This window comes from Mus caroli, unplaced genomic scaffold (genome assembly GCF_978045245.1).
Source record: "Mus caroli unplaced genomic scaffold, Mus_caroli_1 scaffold_3, whole genome shotgun sequence".
In the NCBI taxonomy this organism is placed as follows: domain Eukaryota; kingdom Metazoa; phylum Chordata; class Mammalia; order Rodentia; family Muridae; genus Mus; species Mus caroli.
In genome coordinates, this window is record NW_028227258.1 from 27,297,609 (window position 1) to 27,322,693 (window position 25,085).

The following is a 25,085-nucleotide window of genomic DNA, read 5'->3' on the forward strand; positions in this document are numbered from 1 at the left end:
TCATCTTCCTTCTTCGAGTGTCTCTGTATTTTGTCACAAAACAAGGCCAGTTACACGTGTGTTTGCACTTACAAATAGGTAAGTGCAGAGACTGTGGATTATTCAATGTTACATGACAAAAAATCAGGCAGGGTCAAAATTTGAGGCCAACTCTATTAAATAGTGAACATGTTTTTCCTACTGTAAAAGAATTTTAAAGAATCAGACACAAGCTGGCCATGGTAGTTTAGAGGATCACACACATACTTCTGACCTCTGGGGCATGAGACACATATGTGGTACACATACATACAAGCAGGCAAAACATTGACACATACAAAATATTCATATATATGAAATTAAAAAAATAGTTTTAGAATAACACTAAATATTTACGTTTTATCCCAGTGAATGCCAGTTCTCCCCTTGGGAGGCCATCCAACCTTTGGGAGCCTGGTGAAAGTATTTACTTCTTAGTGCAGGTCCTTATTCCTCTCTCTTAGATCCCTTACTAGCTTATCACGACCTTTCTCATATGTACCCACGGAGCTGCTGCCTCTTCCTCACCCAGATCTTTGTCTGTTGTTAAGAAATACAAATTGGCTGCAATTGGAAATGGCAAAACATAGATGCATCCAGGTTTTTGGAACATAAAAAAAAATCATAGAAATTATCAAGAGTAAAAAGGTGGATTCATAGGCCGGGCGTGGTGGCGCACGCCTTTAATCCCAGCACTCGGGAGGCAGAGGCAGGCGGATTTCTGAGTTCGAGGCCAGCCTGGTCTACAAAGTGAGTTCCAGGACAGCCAGGGCTATACAGAGAAACCCTGTCTCGAAAAACCAAAAAAAAAAAAAAAAAAAAAAAAAGGTGGATTCATGCAAAAATATTCAACTACAAACAAATCTAATTGTGAAAAATACTGTTTAACAAGTCAAAGTCTGAAATGTCTCATCATTACAGCGCTCCTTTTTACTCCTACTACTCTATCAGGACACCTGACTACCACTAAGACAATGCATGCATAGTAACTGAAAGCCAATCTCATGAAAATCATTAAGATAATATAAAAGTGGGATCTTGGGAACACTGAAGTTATAAATAAAAGTTAGGCTGAACATATTTTGTAAATTTGATTAATAAGAAGGCCAATATCGAAAACATAATGGGATAGTTTTCTCAACATCATTTCCTTGGTTATGAACGAATATGTTCCTATTATATCAACAACTCAATATTGATGTGTTTTAAGAAATCTTCCTTTGCTTCTATGATCTCATATAACAAGCTGATGTATTACTAGCTGGTATGCTTATGTAGAAAATAAAACGAAATTTGTCATTGGAGAAACATGTCCAAACAACCTTCATTACTGTACATGAAAGGAGCCAGAGGTCTTCTGAATTAACATTGTGAACACAGTCACAGTTGTATACTAGGAGATAACTACACTGAAAGAACACGAGTGACAGTATTATGATCACCAATGACGGTAGGATTTGTAACTCGTGTTCGCTAATACGCACCAGGTCTGTCTTTGGAGGATCTGGACACTCAGCAGAGAAGTAAGGCGCTGAGCTTCGCACTGCACTGCTCTCCGAGGCCGGCTTTGGAGGCTGAGCATGCTGTCTGTATGTAGCACTTTTAGGAGTCCAGCAAAACAGATTGACCGACTCGCGTACGCAGCGTTCAATGTCAATTTCTAGGTTGAAAATATGAAGAGAGAAAAATCTGTAGAACTTAGACTGTATTGTTAATGTAATTTTTTTTCTAAATTTGTATGGGATGAAAACTAAGTAGAAAGGAACCCAACAAAAACAATGTAGATATTAATGTGCATATAAGTGATTGGAAGTATAAGGGTTATTTGGTTATTATTACATCATCATAACTGTAACTAAATATATCCATCTCATCTTGTGTGGGATTTGACATTATTTATATATGCTAGCATTTTATTCATTCCTAAAGCCAAGAAATGGAGCTAGTCTCACTTTGTCCGCAGTTCCATCATGGTTTAGATAAGCAATAGATTAAAAACATGCATTTAAAAATCCAAAGACATAAGTTTCCTGCTCTCTTAAGGAGAAGTGGAGACAGGCATGAACTAGATTTGGTAGATGCTGTGTGGTTACTGACCTGATTGGACATAGACAAACTTAAATGACAAAGCACACTTCTGACTGGGGCTAGCAGAAGGTGGTTGGCAGGGCTGGAAGGCTATTGAATTCCCATCCCCTCTTCTTGCTCTCTTTTGCTATTTTCTTGGTATGTGTTTCCTGCCACCAATGTTCAACCTCCACACACAGACCCAAAGGCAGGAGAGCCAGGACTCATAACCATAGACTCAAAGCTCTGAATCTGTGAGCCGACAACACAGTCTTTCTTTCTTTTTTTTTAGCTGTGTGTCTCAAGTATTTTGTTGTAGAAATAGACCGCTAACAAGTGCATGCCATATGGATCTGGGATTGTTTGCCATCACAAAGTGGAGAATCTTTGGAGAAGAGAAAACAGCATTTACTGGGTCCCTATTTCCTGGCAGAGCTTTCTATTGTATGTTCTTGGTCCATTTAGTTCTCACAATGACCCCGACGTCAGGTCATCCTACTCCAGCCATTTCTTTTGCAAAAATGAGCTAAGACACTAGGAAGCAACATGACTGTTGGGTGTGTTGCCCAGGTAGGAGTGTGAGCTACTAAAGGATCACACAGGCATCCTGATTCATTAGGTTTGGAATATAAGCAGCAGTTCCGAAAGACCAGACTCACTAGGCAATACTTTATCTGCTCTTGGAGACTTTTGCCAACTTCACAGCTGGTTAGTTCCACGGCTGCACAAAAAGGTCAGATTTTAGATCCACATTCTACATGTTATTCCTGACATACAATTATATAACAAGTTAAACAAGATTTGAGACATAAATGAATTTATTTCAACATGATGCCAGTACAGTGTTTTTAAAAATTTCTACCATTACCAACCTGAAAACCAACAGCATCTACAAGAAAAATAAGATGTTAAGAGTTGTCCCTACATGTCTACAACAAACTATGAACAATTTATTTTAGAAAATTTTCAATTATAATAACTGAGGCTAAATACTGAATAGCTAAGAGAAGAAATGATCAGTTATATAAGTTTTGTATATTTAATACTAGGGAGTCCCTAAAGAAAAAGAATTTCAGTCCGTACATTTTTTATTTCCAGCCTTCAAATCAGTTTGACACATCTGCCATCCAGAAAAGCTTCAATCAAGTCAGTGATCCGTATCAGCAGCACGGTTCCACCCCACCACTGGCAAAGGAAAATGCCAGTCTCCATCTGATTCCCGAGCTCTGCAGCTTGGTGTGGTGTGCGGTGAACCCTGAAAGGCTGCGGAGGCTTCACCTAATTCAACTGTGGCTGTCCCTTTCTCCATTCATCTAACCTGTCCGTCTCCCAATCTCCCCATAATTAAAGCATAATGCAATTGTATCTTATAAACCATTAGCTGTGCAATCATTTTTATAGACCAATCTCTCATCCACAGAACCAGCATTAAAAAAAAATCTTACATTTGTAAATAAAGCCTGAATCCCTATGCTGAGGTCATCAGGTTTGAATGAAGACTAGAAGGCTTTTGTGTGTGTGTGACTGAGTGAAATAATTTTTTCTAACTCCCACTTTCTCCATCCTCACTGATCAGTATCATATCTCTTAGAAAAACTGAAATATCTTTAACATGATAAACACACATCTCATGTTTCCTATGTGAGCAAAGTCAGATTTAAAAGGCTGTCTCTCTTGAAGCCCTTTTGTCTTCATAGGAATGATGGTGGCTTAGGTCTACTGAATTCCCAATGTTTGAACATCCCTTCACTATTATGCAAGGTCTTTTTTTTTTTTTTTTTTTTTTTTTTGGCTCTCCTCTATATTAACTCTTTTTGGAACGGGGGTAAGACATTCATTTTCTTGATTTACTTCATCTTGATAATAGGAGTCTCCTCACTTCCCAGGAGCCCTCATGAGAGAGTACACAGACGGCAACACACCTTTTATATCTCGATTCTGCTTGGAGGTGACTTCACTGACCACAGTGCCTCAGGGTCGCATCTTCTTCCTCCTGAGCTAGGAAGGGATCTACTGTCTTCTCTCAGAAGTCAGGTCAAAACTGAATTTGAGAAAACTGGCATGACTTACTCCTTTTATGTGCTCTCAGGATCTTGGTACTTTCAAATTTCATAATGATATAATAATAATAATATCCATTTAACAAAGAAGTGCTTTTGTTAGACAAAGTTTCAAAAGTGTTAAACTTAAAACTGTTTTAAAGTTGTCAGAAGTAGAGAATTCCCACAGGGCCAATGTTTTCTGTTCCCGACGACTGTGAAGAGAAGAGTGTTAATGACGCCTAAGTGTGGATGTAAGTCCGAACACTATTTCTCCATGCTAATAGAAAAGGTTACCTATATCCATTTACTGAGTTCTTGCACTATTCAAGGTAAATTACTAGTCTTTACAAAGATAATTAATGGCTCAGAAATTATGAAGTTTGCTTAACATTTGGAGTGAGTGTCCTAATTAGATCTAGAGAGCTACATTCTTGAACGAAGTTTTAAAAATTTTAAACCAGACACACATTAATAAAGAATGAATCCAAATTAAAAAAATAAGACCCATCAGATATTAACACTCTGTAATAAGGCCAAGCTCTTTAAAGAAAAATGATAAAAGCTAGACTATAATTTATGTTTATCAATATCAACTATATACTTAACAATAATTTGAAAAGCAGAAAATATAATATTTGTTTCTTGTGATAGAGAAACAAAAAGGAATGGAGCAACAATTATCTAGATATTAGACTTGACAGGTAAGGGTAGTAATGTAATTGTGACTATGTCAAGGGTTAAAAGGAGAATGTCCTCAAGGTAACTGGATAGGTGTGAAACAGAAGAAAGGAAGAGCAGCAGCTGTGAGAAGGCTTTGCTGTGGCTTTTCTAGTGTGTTCACAGACAAAGGTGAACACTAACAGAAACTACACTGTGGGTTAGAACCAGCGTAGTTGCCCTCTTCATCAGCAAAACTGCGAGTTATGGAAGGCAAGGGAAATGATGAGATTACAAAACTCTTACATTTGCCTCAATTCTGTAAACCGTAGTTAGACACTACAGACCCAGAGAAATGACCAGCGCATAATTCAAAAGGTAAATGGGAAGCCAATAAAGTACTAGGATGATTAAAACTTTATTAGCTAACTGTTTTGTGAATGCTGGCCACACTCCTGTACATGTCTGCATTCTCAGTCCAGGCTCCTTTACTTGGGATCCTCTCACTAACAGAGACCTTTTTAGGACAAGTCTGAGGTTACCTATGTAGAAGAATGGAGGCTCCCTTCCACTCTGACCCAGTGCATTTCCATTTTTAGCCCTTTCTATTAAACCCCTGTCTGTCCTTCAAGTTCCTAACATCAAGAGGGTCCATTTGCTAAGTGACAGCTCTTGGCAGCATCTGAAGCCCATGGCTCTGCTCATCCATCCACCCCTTGCCTGGTACTTCTCCATATGGAAGCACTCAACATGGGTGAGACGCTATTTCAGTAATGATTAAAGGTTGACATCATTTTCAGATAGTGCTGTTGCTAGAATTCACAATCTCAACACCAGCTCTTGCACTCACCTGAGTTCAGTTCATCTCATTAAAATAAAACGAAAAATCAAAACAAACAACTCAAGAAATAAAAGCCCCAGCCACTAAAGCTCTTGTAGGTTGACAGAATGAGGTAAGGAAGACATAAGTTGCTATGGAAGAAGAGCATATCTATTAGAAGGTAGAAAGAAAAAGTTTTCTGGGCTGATAAGACTATTCTGTATCTGGGGTGAGATTTACATATATGCTGACAACTGTCACAATGCATTGAGTTAGATAATGCAAATCTACACATTTTATGAAAATATGTCTAAATAGAAGAAATAAAAAAAACAATTTTTACATATTTTCCTTTAAGGTTTCTTTATGTTTGAAATTTATAGATACTTGATTTAGAATTGCATATTAACTGTTAACTGCACAAACCTTCACAAACTTTCAGGTTTTTTTTTTTCAAAAACCTTATTTTGTGTAAGAAAATGTTTTACCCACATGTATGTATGTGTGCCAAGTGTGTGCATGCCTTCTGCTAATGGAGGCCAGAAGAGAGTACTGGATGCCCAGGTACTAGTGGGGAGCTGCCATGATGGTGCTGGGAATGGAAGCCAGGTCTTCTGTAAGAGCAGCCAGTGCTGAGCCTTCTCCCTAGTCCTAGAGCTTCATGTCTCAGACTACAAAAATGTTAGAATACTGATGATTTTCAATCGAATAATTGACTGTTTTCAACAACTATTTTTTATTTTTAATGTTTTATTTATTTTTGAGAATTTCATACAATATATTATTTTGATTATATTCTTTTTCCATCCCTAACTCTTTTCAGATCCCACTCCAACTCCCAACTCACCAAATTCCTTCTTAGAAATCTTAGAAAGCAACCAACCCAAAGCAAACCAAACCAAAGCAAACCAAACCAAAGCACAAACATACATACAGTTCATTTTGTGTTGACCCTGGGGCATGAGGCCAGGCACTGAGTGGACTGGTATTATACCTGGTATCACATCCCCGCCCCCGAGGAACACTGCTTCTCTCTCTCCCAGCAGCTATCAATTGCAAACAGCTTCTTGGTTTGGAGTGGGACTCTGTGTTCAACCCCTTCTCCTTGCTGGGATTCTATCTGACTTGAACTTGTACAGGTTTTTGCATATTGTCACAGTCTCTGTATGTTCATATATGCAGCAGTCCTTCAACAATTAACATTTTGGAATGTAAAATTTGTTTGGAAAAAGAAGGTAAGATGAACTCTAAGTACTGATGCCTAGAGACATGAAAACTTTCCAAAACTACTACAATGGGACTCGGAACTCCAGAAGATAGACTAGAACAGGCTTAACTTATCAGCAGAGACCATGACAAACAAAACAAACACTGCACACCATGAAGAACCCTTTACACAGAAAACTGCGCCGGACCCTCAGGTTGGTAGTATCTTTATCATCATCTAATGTCTTTAGATCAGCAGTTCTCAGCATGTGGGTGGAAAGCCCTCTGGGTGTCAAATGACCTTTTCACAGGGTCACCTAAGACCATCAGGAACTACATATACTTATGTGATTCATAACAGTAGCAAAATTACAGTCATGAAGAAGCAACAAAAATAATTTTGAAGTTGGGGTCACTACAGTTATATTAAAGGGTTTCATCATTAGAAAGGTTGATTACTATTGCTTTAAATAAAGAATAATTAAAATTAATATTTACAATATGATATAGATTCTAGGTCTTCCAAAGACCCAGGACCTGCCAGGAGCCCAGCGTCCCATATTTAAGGACTGTGCGTAAGGAGGATGTGTGCAATACAAGGTGCATGAGCAAGGAAGAGACCCAGTATTAGAGAAAGCGGTCATCTTAAGGCACTCAAGACTTTGCCATGAAGTGTATTTTTGTAAAGAGCTCTTCAATAAAAACTCTTTTACTATATTTCTGAATATATTCTTGGATAACTCTCTTCTCATTTCTCAGTGAACAGAATTTTGAAGGTTCACCATAGCTTGAATGATTTTCCTAGAATGCACATACTATACTATACCCTTCCTTTTTACCACTTTCAGATTATATACAAAGCATGGCCAAGTTCCTCAGCACCCCATGCAATGCCCCTAACCAGCACAGGGCCAGTGTCCCCACCACTACCACCACACAAGGACCTCAGCCCTTTTGTCTCCTCACTTTATCTGCCTCCTTCCTGTATTAGGGCAGTGTGAGGTTTCAAATCCTGTGCTCTTTTCTCAGTTCCATGCTTTCTAACTATGCTGTACACAGTGGTAAGGCATCTTATTTATTTCTATGTCCCAACTGCATGATACGATGCCTGCCAGAGAGGAAAGTTTGCTAAGCATGTGTTAAATGAATAAGCACAGGTATCTCAGATAGGGAGCAAGGTGTCCTTACAGCCCATTTCCATGCTTTGGATGCTTCCCTGCTTGAAAATGCTGAAACAAAGCAGGTGAGTTTTCTCAGCGCTAAGCATTCCCGGATGTTTTACAGACAGAACTCCTAGCTCTCGCCTTGTTGTTTTGTTCTAGATGTTGGTGACACTTTTGGTGGTGCATATAAGGTTTTTGCATTACTTATCCCCATCATACTCCTCTTCAGATCCACAGATCATGTCTAAATTGAACAACTCGAAGGGAGCAACAAGCTTTCATGTTTTGGGAAAAGGAAGAACTACTTAATATTTAGAGCATTATATTCTCTTTAATTAGGTTGTTTTCAGCGGAGGCTGTTGTAACCAAGCCTAACCAATTCCAGGTCATCTGCACTCCAATCTTCAAACTATGCTGATCATTTTATCACTTAAAAATCTCTACTAGTCCCCAATTACACACACACACACACACACACACACACACACACACACACACTCCTAAATCTTATCTCACTACCTTTCTTATACCATAAGCATCCTTAGCCTGTTTCCCCCTAGCAGCCTGGGCTAATCTGGGCTAATGTAAAGGAATCCACCCAATCCCTTAGCGCTGCTACATTTCCAATCCTGTTGATTACACACAGCAGTTCCTTGAGGGAAGTTGATTTTCCTAACTGAAAAAAAAAAAATTACAGAACCAATGACCTGTTCAAACAACACAGTTACAACATATATAATTAAGATAACTTGAAAGTGTCAGTCACTTTAAATAATGATTCATGAATGCTTTCTGACAAATAGCAAAGAACAGAATCTAGCTACAAGACTAGTTATGCACACATACACTTATGTCATTAGACATGCACACATTCTTTGTAGGAAGTCTGCAGTATCTGTGGAATGGATGGATGGATAGGTACATAAATGCAGCCTTGGCAATGTCTAGGAGGAAAGAAGGTAGAATATTCTCGGGAAATTGGCTCTAATTCACTCCCTTTGCAAAGACCCTATGCACGTGTAATTGCTGGTGCAGTTGCTAAAGCACTTACCATTCCTGCAATGAAGAGATACATAATTAAAAATGCAATGATCCATGTGCACTGTTTCTCTACCCTTAGTGTATCTTTCTTGATCAGTTGCAATGGAGTAGACAGACATCATAGTGCAAATCAGCAGGTGGTGCTAAACGGCAAGCCTCACACCTCAGAAGGAACAAAGGGGCAGCTGGGAAGACAGCTCAGGGCAGCCGCAGAGCAGACATTTTCTCCCTTTAATACCTTATGGGGAATCAGAAATAAAACAGGAACTTTGGATTTTTTGTGGCAACTAGAACAAATCTGATAAGCACTTCCCAGGCAATTGGAAATAAGTGAAATATTTTCAATTAGATATAGTTTCTTATGAGAATAAGAATGTTCCCTCTAACAAGGTTCTGAGGACATAGGCACTCCAGCCCTCGTCCCCCTCGGCTCTGGCACACTGCTATAAAGTGCTTTTGCTGAGATCCGACTCAGCAGATTCACTGCATTCTGCACCCACAGGGTGAAGTTATTTCTATTTTGTTGAAGACCACAGTTTAAAGAGGCAGCACATCAGAGTACTTTCAATCTGTGTGTGTGTGTGTGAGTGTGTGTGTGTGTGTGCACCATAAATGTAAACAGATAGAGAGGTCAGGAGGAGGGCAGAAATAAAACAAACCCACAAGTGTTACTGTTTTACTAAAATACAAATCATATTCAGAAAATACATGAACTATATTACTTTAAATTATAAAGCAGTTTGGTCTTTAAATTCTTCCTTGTGGTATTAGCAGCAAATGTGAGGAATTTCAAAGTTAGTTTCTGATTTTAAAAAAAGGTTCATTTCATTTTGTGAGGGTTTTCCCTGCATGTGTCTGCATACCACTTGCATGCCTGATGCCCACAGAAGTCAGAAGAGGGTGCTGGGCCCCTTGAGACAGAAGAGAGATGTGGCTAGGAGCTACAGTGTAGGTGGTAGAAGAGAACCCTGTTTGCTACAAGAGCAACAAGTGCTCTTGAAAGCTGAGCCTTCTCTCCAGCCCTAGTGTCTCATTTTAAGTATTTTACAGTTGGCTTTAATATGTATATACACACTTTGAGTGATTTGAAAACCAAGATAGTCGACAATAAGGAAGGCCAATAAAACTAATTTCATTGGTAGTATGATGAAGGAAATATGTTAACAACGATATAAATGATCAGATAATTTTTGAACTGCTCATAAATTCTCAGAGTTACAAGATAACTACTCTTTCCACCACGGTGAAGACCTTCTTACTGGGCGTTTGAAAACGTGGGACTGGTTCTAAGATGGATGACTTCAGTTCACTCTCTGTTTTCAAGGTAATTACAAAACACTGACCGACCCTGACTTCAATTTTCTTTTGTTGCTAATGTATAGAAGTGTTTCTTTTCTTCATATGTATGTGTACCTGTATACGCCCACCTGAGAAGACTTGACATTGGTGGTGGGGGTCATCCTCTACTGTGCCTCCATGTGACCTGCAGAGCCCAGAGCTTACCACTTGTAGCAGTGTGACTAGCCAGCCTGTGCAGGGTCCCATCTCTGCCTCTGAGCATTAGCAGTGTGACTAGCCAGCCATGCAGGGTCCCGTCTCTGCCTCCTGAGCATTAGCAGTGGTTAGGAATCTCCACGGCTTTTCCATGGGTTTGGAGGATCTGAATTCCAGTCTTCATTCTTGTGGGACAAATGCTTTATCCACGGAACCATCTCCACAGTCCCCAGTTTTATGTTTTAAGAGTACTTCATAGGTCAGTGTTATGAAAAATCTCTGGCTTCCTGGAGTCACGTAACATATGATAGCCTTTATGGGCTCTGTTTTTGGATTTGTATTTCCACAAATTATTTATTTTAGCTTAGAAATAATGCATTTTAAGATTTTCAAAAATAATGAAGTAGCTATACCCTGTTGTCTCACTAACAAGGCTGAATGTAAATTGAAATTTCACGAAAATGAATTTTCATGACTTTTTTTTAGGCAGCCACACAATCATACCCTACACCCTGAAAAACTCCTCAAAGTAACTATTTTTTAAATTTATGCTTAATAACTTTTCAGCTCAAAATAAGTTAATATTCCATCTAAGTATACTTAACAATGTTTGAGCTCAAAAAAATTTAATTGGCATCTAGAATGGATCCTTAAGGTAATGTGTAACTTAGGATTGACTGGAAGTGAAGGGACAAAGATAAAGGCTCCATAGGCAGCTTCTTCTATGCCCATCCCACAGGAACTCTGAGACATCCACAGCCATAGACACAGGCGTGTGCAGGCCGTGATGATGCCCCAGCCTGAGGAGAACGTGGGTAGTTACCAGATCCAAAGTGTTGGGTAGAGCAGCATGGGCTTTACAGGCAGAGCTGGCCCTGAACCGCCATGCGAATGAGCTGCTTCCCCTGGATCCGAGATTCCCTGTGAGGACGCTCTGCTCTCCACAAGCTGGAGCGTCTGGAGGAGAAGGCAGAGGAACACGGCTGCTCCATGAGTATCAACATATTATTCCCATTTTTGGTATCCGACAATGCTTTTGACAATATTTTTTATTTTTCAAAGACACTTAAAAGAAGATATATTTAGAAAATTTTAAAAACACCCCCCACACAGCCCACAATGATGCTTTTCAGTCTATATTTTCTCTTTTCTTTTCTTGCTAGTGTCCTATTGGTTCTGAGTACAAGACATTTACAAATAGTTCCTCTGTTCAGTACTTTCTTTCTCCTATCGAGAAAGCTTTTCTCTTTACATTTTGTATCCCTCAGTTACTTAAAGTAACAAAGAGGTCATACATTAGCAGTCTTTTAGCTATAATCATTAATATTTGCCCTAAGTCTTATAGGGCTTAAAATTGTGTGGTATTAGTACTTCCTGGAGTATAAAAGTACTGTTGTAACCTGCTGTGGAGATATAGCTCACTTAAGAGAATACCTGCCTAGCATGTTGGAAATTCTGGGTTTGACCACAGTAGTCTAGGCATGGAAGCCTACACTTTAATCCTAGCACTGGGGGGTGGAGACAGGAAGATCAGGAATTCACTGTCACCTTTGGCTAAATTTCAAGTTCCTGGCTAGTAGGGAAAAATGAGATCCTGTCTTATAAAAAATATATCATTATAACTTATTTTATTTATATTTATATTTATTCCTAGATGACAGAATCTATTAATTGAATACAGACCACTTTTTATTTGTATAGTTAAAAATCCCTAAAATTCTTTGAAACTTGCCATATAATTGCACAAGTCTATATTTACTTGGCAAAGGCTTTAGAGCGCCTATAATTACTTGATAGTTCTTTTGCTATATTAGGTACCAAACAATGGAAACATCAGAGCTGGGGACTGTTTATTCCAGTGATGGCTGTCCTAAGTCACAGCAATAATACCATGTTACCTTTTCATTGGCTAAGCATTTATGTTTATATTTCTAATACCTCTGATTCATAAATGAAAATGTTTTAGCTAAAATGACAAAATTGGTCTGTGCTTTTGAGCAAATGAGTGTTTGTTTTTGTATCCAAAGCCTTCTGTTCTCAGAGAATGCATTCCCTCAAACTCTGCATCACATAAGGTCGTGAAGTGTGAAACTGAGAATTCAGATAACTGAGCACATTACTATTAAACACGCATATTATTGTATTCTATTTCTAATCTACTGCATTTCTTGTTCTAAAATGAACAAAGAGGAAATAGCAGCAGTACACATACAAACCTGAGCCAACAACAGCACAGACTGAATTCTAAGCCTGTGCACACTAGCAAGTGCTCTATCTCTGAGCAACACACCCAGACATTCAAAAACACCTTTAGCAGGTAAAATATCCATGGTAGGGGATGAATCTACTCAAAAGAAACTAAGTTCAACAGAGTGTTCTCAGTAACACGAGTGCTTAATTAGTGTGGCAGGTAGAATGAGATGTCCCTCGCAGTCACAGGCTATGAAGATTTGGTCCCCAGTTGGTGGTGCTGTTTGGGAGGCTAGGAGGTGTGCCTGGCTGCAGAAAGTAAGTCACTGGGGGTAAGCTTTGACAATTTAGTGACTGGAGCCATTCTTAGGTTGCTCTCACTGCTTTGTGCTTGCAGGTCAAGATGTGAGTCCTGAGCTGCTGTACCAGACACCATGTCTACTGCCTGATGCCTCCACCCTGCCATCAGGGACTGCAATGCTTTGGAGCTATAAGCACAAATATATTCTTCTATGTGTTACCTTGGTCTTTTCTTTTTTTTTTTTTTTTTTTTTTGGTTTTTCGAGACAGGGTTTCTCTGTGTAGCCCTGGCTGTCCTGGAACTCACTCTGTAGACCAGGCTGGCCTCGAACTCAGAAATCCACCTGCCTCTGCCTCCCGAGTGCTGGGATTAAAGGCGTGCGCCACCACGCCCGGCTACCTTGGTCATTTTTTTTTTAACAGTAATAGAAAAGAAACTAATCCAATTAAGTTGACCAACAGTGATAGAAATGAGAAAACTGTCTAAGATTTCTTTTTTTGTGAGGCTTAAAATAAACAGGTAATGTCTACTGGATGTTAATTATTCATAATGCTCTACTATCATGGTTTCAAATTGAAAAATTTTAAACCTTATTCTATGTATAAAGTAAACACACAGCAGCCTTTTTAGTGCTATGATGCATTAAGTTGTTTTTTCTATATAGTATGTAACAAGATAAAAATATGCCACGTGACGAAAAATAACATCATCTTGCTATCATGAAATGTTTAATAGCGATTCTATTAATAGTTATTATAACTGGACATTTTGGAATTCAGTTCTGCTAGGCAACAACTTTGAGAGGATGCAATTAATAAATATTGAAAAACAATTAGTAAGTAAGAAATTATTTAACTTATCTTTGTTCACCTCATACCTGAATCAACTATAATTAGTAATTCCTAAATATAACCTATATATTTTTGATTAGTAGTGCCTGCCTGCAATTATGTTAGAAAATGAACTTAAGAAGAATCTAGCATGGGCCTGTATGCATCTGACCTGTTTCTTGGTTCCTGCCAATCATACTCCCCTGTTCTGACAGGCATGCCATCAACTGTATGCATACACTTAGAAGCTATCTCACAGAAACACACAAAAGCCAAATGTTTAGAATTTCCCAAGTGGGGAGCCTAAATAACAATTTAGCATTCCATTATACTATTGGGAAAGAAATTACCATATCATTCCAGAGTTAAGAGGCCTTCTTCTTCTATCTAAACATTATTTACTGAGGCTTAAAACAAGGAGGGAACAGCTACTAAATGTTCATTATTCATAAATGTTATACATTCATGGTTTCAAACTGAGAAATTTTAACCTTGTATAATGAATAAAGTAAATTCAAAGTAACCTTTTTAATGCTATGCTACATAAAGTTGTTTTTCCTGTATGATATGTAATGATAAAAATATGCCACTTGACTATACTCTACAATAAAGATTATATATACATATATAGGATATATAGTGTGTATATATTATATATATATATATGTATGTGTATATATATATATGAATGAAAATGCCATAATGAAACCCATTACATTTTATTCTAATTTGAAAAACAAAAGCTGGCAAACGAAACATACACATGTAGTACTTGATTCCTTATTTTCCCATATCTTCCTCCCATTCTTAAAAATAATTTTATTATTTTAACAAATATGTGTGTGTGTGTGTGTGTGTGTGTAAGCATGAGTGCACAGATGTGAATCCACAGTGCACCTGAGGAGATCAAAGGACAACTTGTAGGAGTGTGCTCTCTCCTTCCACCATGTGGGTCCTAGGGATAGAGCTTAGGGTGTTGGGCTTGGCAGGAAACGTTTTTTTGTGGCTGAGTCATCTTCCAGTTTCTTTAAAGGCATATTTTATATATCTACACTTAAGACTTCCAGGTTTAGAAAAACAAATGTAAGATATCCAGTCTCAACCAATGACTATTTGGGTCATATTTACATTAAGGTATTTATTTTATTTACTATTTGAAATTCAAATTTAATGAGGCATACTGATTGTGACATGTCAGCTCATACTGTGATTTATGCTGTAACAGCATGCTATATATAAAGGAAAGCTTGGATCATATCAGTGTAAAAAATTATAAATTAGAACACAGCTTAATATTGTTTTTTGATTTAAAGGCATGTGAGAAAATAGATCAACTTTCGACTTTATCAAAAACATGTTACAGGTTTACAAGAACTTGAAATCAAAAGAATGTGCCCTGCCCTTCTCTTTGCTACACTAGACATCACCAAATTGCCTTGAGATGTATGTAGTTCTAAAACAGAAACCAAAGGTTCTTTATTTTCTCATTCTCATTGTTCATTTCCATATTGGGTGTAAAAAGGACAATAATGAGACAGAGTACTAAGGAGTTTCCCTAGCTGAACAATTAATTCCCTCTTAGTTTTAGTAACTTGACTTTTAGTCCCTAAATATTTCTATGGCTTTCTCATCTATAGAGCATAGACAATGTGATATTTAAGTGAATTGCTTAAAAATATGCTATGGGGTTTGGTGAGAGGGCTAAGTGGGAAGAGGCACTTGCTGCCAGCCTCAAGCCTCAGTTTCACACTCAGAACTTTCACAGTGGAAGAAGAGAACTTGAGGGCTGGGGAGATGCCTCAGTGGTTAAGAGCACTGACCACTCTTCCAGGTCCTGAGTTCAACTCCTAGCAACAACATGGTGGCTCATAACCATCTATAATAGAATCCCATGCCCTCTTCTGGTGTGTCTGAAGACAGCTACAGTGTACACATATACATAAAATAAATAAATAAATTTAAAAAAGAATTTACTTGAAACACATAAAATAGTATTATTGCAGAAGATTCTATAAAAGAGAATAACAACAGAATAAAAAAATAAACATCTCAAGTTACAGAAATCCACTGTAAAATTACTGCCACACTGGCCTTATTCAGGTCTACTCATCCTTGAGACTGCTTATACATACCTTTATCCCCTTAGTGACAAATGGATGCTACAGCAGCCTGGAAAGGGGCAAAGCAGAAGACAGCCTGACAGACCTTATCATGTTCCTTTGCCAAAGATCAAGTGACCATAGCTGTGTGGGTTAATTTCTGGGTCTTCAATTCCATTCCATTAATCTTCCTGCCTGTCTCTGTACCAATACCATGCAGTTTTTATCACTGTTGCTCTGTAGTAGAGGTCAGGGATGGTGACTCCCACAGAATTTCTCTTATTGTTGAGATCAGTTTTCATTATCCTGGGATTTTTGTTATTCCAAATAAATTTGAGAATTGCTCTTTTTATCTCTGTGAAGAATTGAGTTGGAATTTTGATGGGGATTGCATTGAATCTGTAGATTGCATTTGGTAAGATGCCCATTTTTACTACGTTAATCCCGCCGATCCATGAGCATGGGAGATCTTTCCATCTTCTGAAGTCTTCTTCAATTTCTTTCTTCAGTGACTTGAAGTTCTTGTCATACAGATCTTTCACTTGCTTGGCTAGACTCACACCAAGATACTTTATATTATTTGTGAGTATTGTGAAGGGTGTTATTTCCCTAATAACCCATAATTGCTCCTGTCTAAAGGAAATACTGGGACAAAGAGTGGAGCAGAGTCTGAAGGAAAGGCCATCTACAGACTGCCCCACTTGGGGATCCATCCCATATAAAGACACCAAACGCAGACACCATTGCTGATGCCAAGAAGCGCTTGCTGACAGGAGCCTGATAGAGCTGTCTTCTGAGAGGCTCTGCCAGAACCTGACCAATATAGATGTGGATTCTCACAGCCAACCATCGGACTGAGCATGGGGACCCCAATGGAGGAGTTAGAGGAAGGACTGAAGGACTGAAGGGGTTTGCAGTCCCATAGGAAGAACAACAGTATCAATCAATCAGACCTGACCCCCCACCACCCAGAGTTTCCAGGGACTAAACCACCAACCAAAGACTACAGATGGAGGGACCCATGTTTCCAAGCTGCATATTTAGCAGAAGATATCCTTGTTGGACATCAGTGTCTTCTCCTGCTCTAAGTTCTTTATCTGTACTAATTTAACACAGTGATCTATTGACAGGAAATACTGTCATTATCAGAGTTAGAGATGAGGAAATGGATACAGAGATTAAACCACTTCTCTACGGTTCCCATGACCTAGTTGGTTAAACCTTCAGTGGGATTTTACTTCAACACAATGTATTTACTTAGGTAAACTCAATGCTGATCCTGGCCTTAAAATTAGAAGTACAATATAGTTAGCCTATCTATTCTTTGACACTATTATTGTCTAATACTCTGAACATGTTAGTTTGTGTATGTGTTGGTCTGCATTTACATTTTAGGGTTGTCAATGGCTACTTCCAAAGTTCTTCAAGCAACTTTCAAGTTGGGAACTTAGCATGCTAAAAAATGAAATTCTTTAAATCTACTTGAGAAAAATATCCCACCCAAGTACAATATCATTAAAAATGAAACATGGGTCACTTAAGGGTAAACGCATTTCTCATGAGCTTTTCTCAGTAAGGGGAATCACATCCAGTGAGTAAAACCTGCTGAGCAGGCAGAACAGCGCAGTGGGTCAGGGCGCTGCCCATCAGTAGATGCATCCTACTTTCAAAGGTGAAGAGAGGGCTGCACTTCAACTACTTAGTTCATGCTAGGGCTCTGCCTTCAGAGGTCTCTATTACAAACTGCGCTAGCTGAGTTAGCACTGGTCACAAATTTGCCTTTAAGCCATCATCATGGATGTTTTCACCAGCATTTGTGGGACACTTACGCTTGGAAGGAAAGCAACCAAGTTTACTAGATTTGAAAATACACAATCAACATTTCCAACATACTTATTTTTATAACTGACCGAAAAATTCCTTTAATCCCGATCAATCCTCCTCTGGTTCCTTTGACAAAGCTGGGATGGCAGGGAAACAGCTGTGGGGCACAGACTGCTTCCGGGTTTGTGAAACTGGCTTCTGTGTTTTTACTCACTACCTTCCAGAAAAAACTGAAAAATAAAGTCCAGAACTATCATTGCTTAATGTAAGAAATAACTTATTTTAATTAAATTTGATAAATTGGATGACATTTTAATTTGTGAAAAAATGAGAAAGAAAAGTTTTAAATTATTCCAACACATTTTCGTTATTATTTTCCCTCAAAGGATGAAGACTTTTAAAAGATGGTAGAGTAGAAAATATTCACCAAATATAAACAAAGGTAGGTGGCAGATTCCTTATTTCTCTTAAAAGTGTTTAGTAAATATATAATCTCAAACCTCACTAGTCTTTTGTTTGGTGTTCAGTGGGCTCTCTCGGATGGTTTAATGCATTTACTACCATTACTTGTGCCTGTGAGAATACTGGCATCATCAGTGGAACCAGGAAAAAACACAGAACCAGAAAATTGTGAGAAAATGTAAAATTTTTGTATTAAAAAAAAAAGAAACACTTAAAGAAATGTTCAATGTTCTAAGTCATCAGGGAAATTAAAATCAAAATGCCTCTAGATTCCATCTTACATCAACTAGAATGACTAAGATAAAAAACTAAGTTGACAGCACATGCTGGGGAGGACTGGAGCAAGGCCACACTGCTCCACTGCTGGCAGGAGTGCAGACCTGTACAGCCACGCTAGAAACCATTGGAGCAAGGGGCACACTGCTCCACTGCTGGCAGGAGTGTAGACCTGTACAGCCACGCTAGAAACCAATTTGGAGGTTTCTCAGAAAATTGGGAATAGGTCTATCATAAGACCCAGCTGTATCACTCCTGTGCATATAACCAAAAGGTGCCCCACTATACCACAAGGACACCTATGTTCATAGCATCTTTATTTGAAAAAGACAGAAAGAAACTGGAAGCAACCTAGATGTCCCTCTGCTGAAGAATGGATACAGAAAATGTGGTTCATTTATACAGTGGAATAGTATTTAGCAGTAAAATCAAGGACATCATGAAATTTTCAGGCAAATGGATGGAACTAGAAAATATCATGCTGAGGGAGGTAATCCAGGCCCAGAAAGACAAACATGTTATGTATTCACTTATAAGTGGACATTAGCCATGAAGTACAGGATAACCATGCTATAGTCTACAGACCCAAAGAAGCTAAGTAATAAGGCCCAAGGGAGGATGCATGAATCTCACTCAGAAGGGGGAACAAAATAATCAAGGGGTTAGATGAAGAGGGAACAGGGTAGGAGAGGTGGTGAGGAGCAGGAACAGGGATAGGTATCAGGTGTGTGTGGGGGGCAGGAGAGGGCTGGGAGTGAGAACGGAAATCAGTGGGGAGCAAGGCTACAGGAGTCTATGAGGGTGACCCTAGCTGATTCCTATCAGAGAGGATATGGAGACGGAAGTGCCCAACTCCTGTAGTCAAGCAGGACTTCCAGTGGAGGAAGGGGAACACCAATCCACCCCCAAAACCTTCAACCTAAAACTTGTCCTGCCTACAAGATGCACAGCAGCTTGTACACATCCTATGTAAAGAGAGCCAACCCTGACGCTCTGCTACACTTGCAGACAGGAACCTAGCACAATTGTCTCCTGAGAGGCTTTGTCCAGCAGTAGATGCAAACAGCTCTAGAGACACATGGCCAAACATCAGGCAGAGCTTGGAGAGGCTTGTGGGGATAGAACTGAGTGAGCTGGAGGGCCAAGGACACCACAAGAAGACCTTCAGAGGCCCAAGGAGGCTCACAGAGCCTGGACCACCAAAGAGCATGCGTGGGCTGGACCCAGGCACCCTCATATTTGGAGCAGATGTGCAGCTTGGGCTTCATGTGGGCCCCATAACAACTGGAGAGGGAACTGTCTTTGAGTCTGTTGCCTGCCATTGCATCCCCTTCCCCTAACTGGATACTGCCTGGTTGGGCCTCAGTGGGAGAGGAGGTGATTAGTCCTGCTGGGACTGAATGTCCCCGGGGAAGGAGGTACTAAAGGGGGGCTTCCCCTTCTCTGAGGAGAAGGGAAGGGGTAATGGGGGGAGGTAATTGTTAAGGTGGGAGGAGAGGAGGGTGGGGAACTGATCAGGATGTAAAGTGAATGAATAAATGAATGAAAAAAGGTTTATTTTTATTCTATGTTTATTCTATATTTATGAATGTTTCCTGCATGTATGTACCACATATGTGCTTCATGCCCACAGAGGCAGGAGGGCACTGGATCCTTTAGAATTAGAGTTATGGATGGTTGTTAGCCACCATGTGAGTGCTGCGAACCAAACCTGGGTGGGTTACAAGAACAGCAAGGACTCTTAAGGGCTGAGTCTCTTTTTCAGTTCAAATGTTGTATCTTAAAAACACTTAGCTTCTTCCATATTTTGTAAATGCATTCTACCTTAGGTAACCACATACACCTTATCTTTCCAACCCCAAGAACGAAACCTTAGCTGTCTTCTGTATTTCTGCATTGGAATAGCCTTCCCAAGGCTTTCAAACTTCTTGTAATACCGCATACAGCGTAGTCGCTATCTTATATTACATAACATATTTCTATAAAGCTTGGGTTATTTTCCTTTTAGGACAGTGCTTCCTCCTCTTAAACTTGTTAAGTTGTTACCAAGCAGCTGTGGCCAGAGGGAGCAAAGTTCCATGTGAATTAGCCTCCTCATATAAACATATTTTCAAACACCTTCCTGAGTGGCCGTTGTTTACTCTCTATCAGCTGAAGATAAATGGATGGGTCCTAAGCAAAGGGTAAATATGTTACTCCCACAGCCATGACCTTTTACCCTTCTGGTGGCAGTACTGTGATGGAAATAATCCATAGTGGCTTAGTATGACCCAAGTTAGCCTCTCATTCCCAGGCTAGCACAAAGCACTGATTATCCTGACCATCGAAATAGGGTGTAAGTGGAATGATTTTCTCACATGGCTGAAAGAGCACATCATTTTATAGTCAAAATTGCATTCGGTGATTCCTTCATTTAGACACATACCTGGTAAGTCAGAGAAGAGAAGGATGCATTCATTGAAGCCATTGGCCAAAAGACGGTCCCGCAGCTGCTGGAGGATGGCTACTCCAATGCAGAATGGGAAAGAGGAATTTCCGAGCAGTAATGTATCCCAGAGGTGGAAAATTTTGTGCAGTGGAAATACATCTGTAGGAAGTTTTATAAAACATACTTAAACAAAATCCAAATTTGTCAAAAATAATAGGAGCTGGATTACTAAGTAAATGATCATTATTACTTTAAGATCAAGGTTATTACTTAAGAACTAATATGTTAAACTGTGCTGATAAAATGCTTGACAGTGTGTGTGCGTGCACCTTTCGAGCCTTAGTTACAGATATCTATCTGTGCACTACCCATATGGGTAACAGGAACCAAGTTCTGGTTCTCTATAAAAGCAGTAAGTTATTTCTTAACTGTTCAGTCAACGCTCTAACCCTGACTTCATTAATTCACAGCTTCCTAAAGTGCTTCAAATTGATATCAAGTTAGTCAAAGATTACATTTTTTGAATTCCATTAATAATTGGTATATTTCATTCAGAATTTTCCCCAGAATTTTTCGTAACTATTTACACATGTTTATATCTGCAGATGAACTTTGGGATTGCTCTATATACAATAGATAACATTTCCATTGTGTATCATATACAATTACTTTATCAAATTCCTACCAAAAATCTATTAATTAAAAAAAATACAGCTTTATTCTCACTTAATAACACTGTGACTATCTTTCTAGGCGAAAGCACGTAGGCTACCTCACCTGCCATTCCACTCATCATGTGCATTGCAGTTAAAAGTATGGCTCTTCATTACATAGCCATACCTGATTAAATCATTACATACTCATAAAATAGGATTAATTTCTAGAGAACTCCCAGTTTAGGAAGTAGAACCAGGTGTTAACAGAGAACACCTAGAAAGCAAGACAATTTAGTAGAAAACTGTCCTCAGAAAGTTGTCAAATTCTCTTCTTAAAAAGTTGTATGCCACATGCAAAATAGATTTTAGTTTTCTGCAACATTTTCTTAATATTTAAGGTCAGAATGCTTGATAATTCTTGTCTATAAACTATATCATGTAAGAATTTTATCGAGATGTATACTGCACTTATTTAATATTCTATACTTTTTTCATTTTTTTATTAGATATTTTCTACATTTACATTTCAAATGCTATCCCGAAAGTTCCCTATACCCTCTCCCCACCCTGCTCCCCTCCCCACCGACTCCCATTTCTTGGCTCTGGCATTCCTCTGTACAGGGGCATATAAAGTTTATCAGACCAAGGGGCCTCTCTTCCCATTGATGGCCTACTAGGCCATCTTCTGCTACATATGCAGCTAGAGACACAAGCTCTGGGATATTTTAAAATTCTGAGGAAGAATGAGGCTACACTTTTGCTGCCACCAAGGAGGATGGTACTTACGAGTAAACATGGTGAGAAACCAAGGGATGGCGTAGAGCTGTGAGCAGAACAGGAAGAAGCCGGGAACATGGGCGTGGAGAAAGTAAAAGGCATAATTAGGGTGCTTATCACCAAACTAAATGGTTTAAAAGTTCTCTGTTTTGTTCTACTCCAGTGACGAGATATGAAAGAATGGAGCTAACTACAGTTATTATCACAATACATTTTATATAGGGTTATCTATCTTACAAATGAAGGTGATCCTTTTGCCAGGGATTACCCAAGGTGTATCTTCATTTTACCAACAAGTATGCACAAGACCATGGCCAAATCAAATGCAGTAATAGCACATAAATTTAGGTGCATAGCTTATAGATTTTAAAGGTCCTTATGATAGTTAATGCTCTGCGTTAAACTGATAGACTGGTAGGATTGCTCAGTGAACTGAATACATACTATTTTGGGATGCACCCTTAAGCATGTTTTCAGGTGGAGCTACCTTTTAAAAAGGTGCTAGGTAAGCGGACTGCCCTAGTTTGTATACGGCACCATCCAGCCCACTGAAGAGCCACAGAGTGGAAGAGGGAAGAAGAAGAAGAAGAAGAAGAAGAAGAAGAAGAAGAAGAAGAAGAAGAAGAAGAAGAAGAAGAAGAAGAAGAAGAAGAAGAAGAAGAAGGCGGCTTCCGGTCAGAAAAGCACCTGGGCAGCTGGGGCGCAGGGTCTGCTGACACTCACCAGCTACCCACAACACCCACCACAGGATCTTAAGACTTCTGGTGAGTGGAGCACAGCTTCTGCTCCAATCCAATTGAGCGGGACCTGAGACTGCATTAGTTAGGGAAGCAGAAACCGGCCTGAGTAGGACCACAGGCCTCATCCGGCTGGATCAGCGCCGGGGTAGCGGGAGCGCAGGGTTGCCTGACACCCGCCAGCTACCCACGACCCCCGCCGCAGGATTTTGGGACTGCTGGTGAGTGGAACACAGCTTCTGCTCCAATCCAATTGAGCGGGACCTGAGACTGCATTAGTTAGGGAAGCAGAAACCGGCCTGAGTAGGGCCACAGGCCTCACCTGGCCGGATCAGCACCAGGGTAGCGGGAGCGCAGGGTTGCCTGACACCCGCCAGCTACCCACGACCCCCGCCGCAGGATTTTGGGACTGCTGGTGAGTGGAACACAGCTTCTGCTCCAGTCCAATTGCGCGGGACCTGAGACTGCATTAGTTAGGGAAGCAGAAAACCGGCCTGAGTAGGACCACAGGCCTCATCCGGCCGGATCAGCGCCAGGGTAGCGGGAGCGCAGGGTTGCCTGACACCCGCCAGCTACCCACGACCTCCTCCGCAGGATTTTGGGACTGCTGGTGAGTGGAACACAGCTTCTGCTCCAATCCAATCACGCGGGACCTGAGACTGCTCTGGTTGGGGAGAGAGAAATCCGGCCTACATAGGGCCACAACCCTCTTCCGGTCAGAAAAGCACCGGGGTAGCTAGGGCGCAGGGTCTGCTGACACTCGCCAGCTACCCACAACACCCGCCACAGGATCTTAAGACTTCTGGTGAGTGGAGCACAGCTTCTGCTCCAATCCAATTGCGCGGGACCTGAGACTGCATTAGTTAGGGAAGCAGAAACCGGCCTGAGTAGGACCACAGGCCTCATCCGGCTGGATCAGCGCCGGGGTAGCGGGAGCGCAGGGTTGCCTGACACCCGCCAGCTACCCATGACCCCCCCCGCAGGATTTTGGGACTGCTGGTGAGTGGAACACAGCTTCTGCTCCAATCCAATTGCGCGGGACCTGAGACTGCATTAGTTAGGGAAGCAGAAACCAGCCTGAGTAGGGCCACAGGCCTCACCCGGCCAGATCAGCGCCAGGGTAGCGGGAGCGCAGGGTTGCCTGACACCCGCCAGCTACCCACGACCCCCGCCGCAGGATTTTGGGACTGCTGGTGAGTGGAACACAGCTTCTGCTCCAGTCCAATCACGCGGGACCTGAGACTGCTCTGGTTGGGGAGAGAGAAATCCGGCCTACATTGGGCCACAACCCTCTTCCGGTCAGAAAAGCACCGGGGCAGCTGGGGCGCAGGGTCGGCTGACACTCACCAGCTACCCACAACACCCACCACAGGATCTTAAGACTTCTGGAGAGTGGAACACAGCTTCTGCTCCAATCCAATTGCACGCGGGACCAGAGACTGCATTAGTTAGGGAAGCAGAAAAACGGCCTGAGTAGGACCACAGGCCTCTTCTGGCTGGACCAGCACCGGGGTACCGTCAGCTACCCACGACCCCCGCCTCAGGATTTAGAGACTGCTGGTGAGTGGAACACAGCTTCTGCTCCAATCTTTAAATAGTGACAACGATAACAACTAACCCCAGAGATTACCAGATGGCGAAAGGTAAACGTAATAATCTTACTAACAGAAACCAAGACCACTCACCATCATCAGAACCCAGCACCCCCACTTCGCCCAGTCCAGGGCACCCCAACACACCGGAAAAGCTAGACACGGATTTAAAAGCATATCTCCTGATGATGATAGAGGACTTCAAGAAGGACTTTAATAACACACTTAAAGAAATGCAGGAGAACACTGATAAAAAGGCAGAAGACAATAAAGAGGAAGCACAAAAATCCCTTAAAGAATTGCAGGAGAACACTGCTAAAGAGTTACAAATCCTTAAAGAAAAACATGATAACATAATCAAACATGTAGAAGTCCTTACAGAAAAACAGGAAAACACATCCAAAC

The 25,085-nt window shown here is 40.4% G+C and overlaps 1 protein-coding gene across 3 annotated transcripts in view; it reads right to left on the reverse strand.

The window, feature by feature from the left end:
* The window catches only part of Tbck (TBC1 domain containing kinase), a 158,271-nt gene that overhangs the window by 56,751 nt on the left and 76,435 nt on the right, over positions 1-25,085 (reverse strand). For all 3 annotated transcript variants that reach the window (XM_021157536.3, XM_029474919.2, XM_029474920.2), the window contains exons 21-23: positions 22,361-22,397; positions 20,916-21,077; positions 1,503-1,678 (exon numbers count right to left, since the gene is read on the reverse strand). In XM_021157536.3, coding sequence (XP_021013195.1) covers positions 1,503-1,678; positions 20,916-21,077; positions 22,361-22,397 — 375 coding nt within the window. The remainder of the gene's footprint in view (positions 1-1,502; positions 1,679-20,915; positions 21,078-22,360; positions 22,398-25,085) is intronic.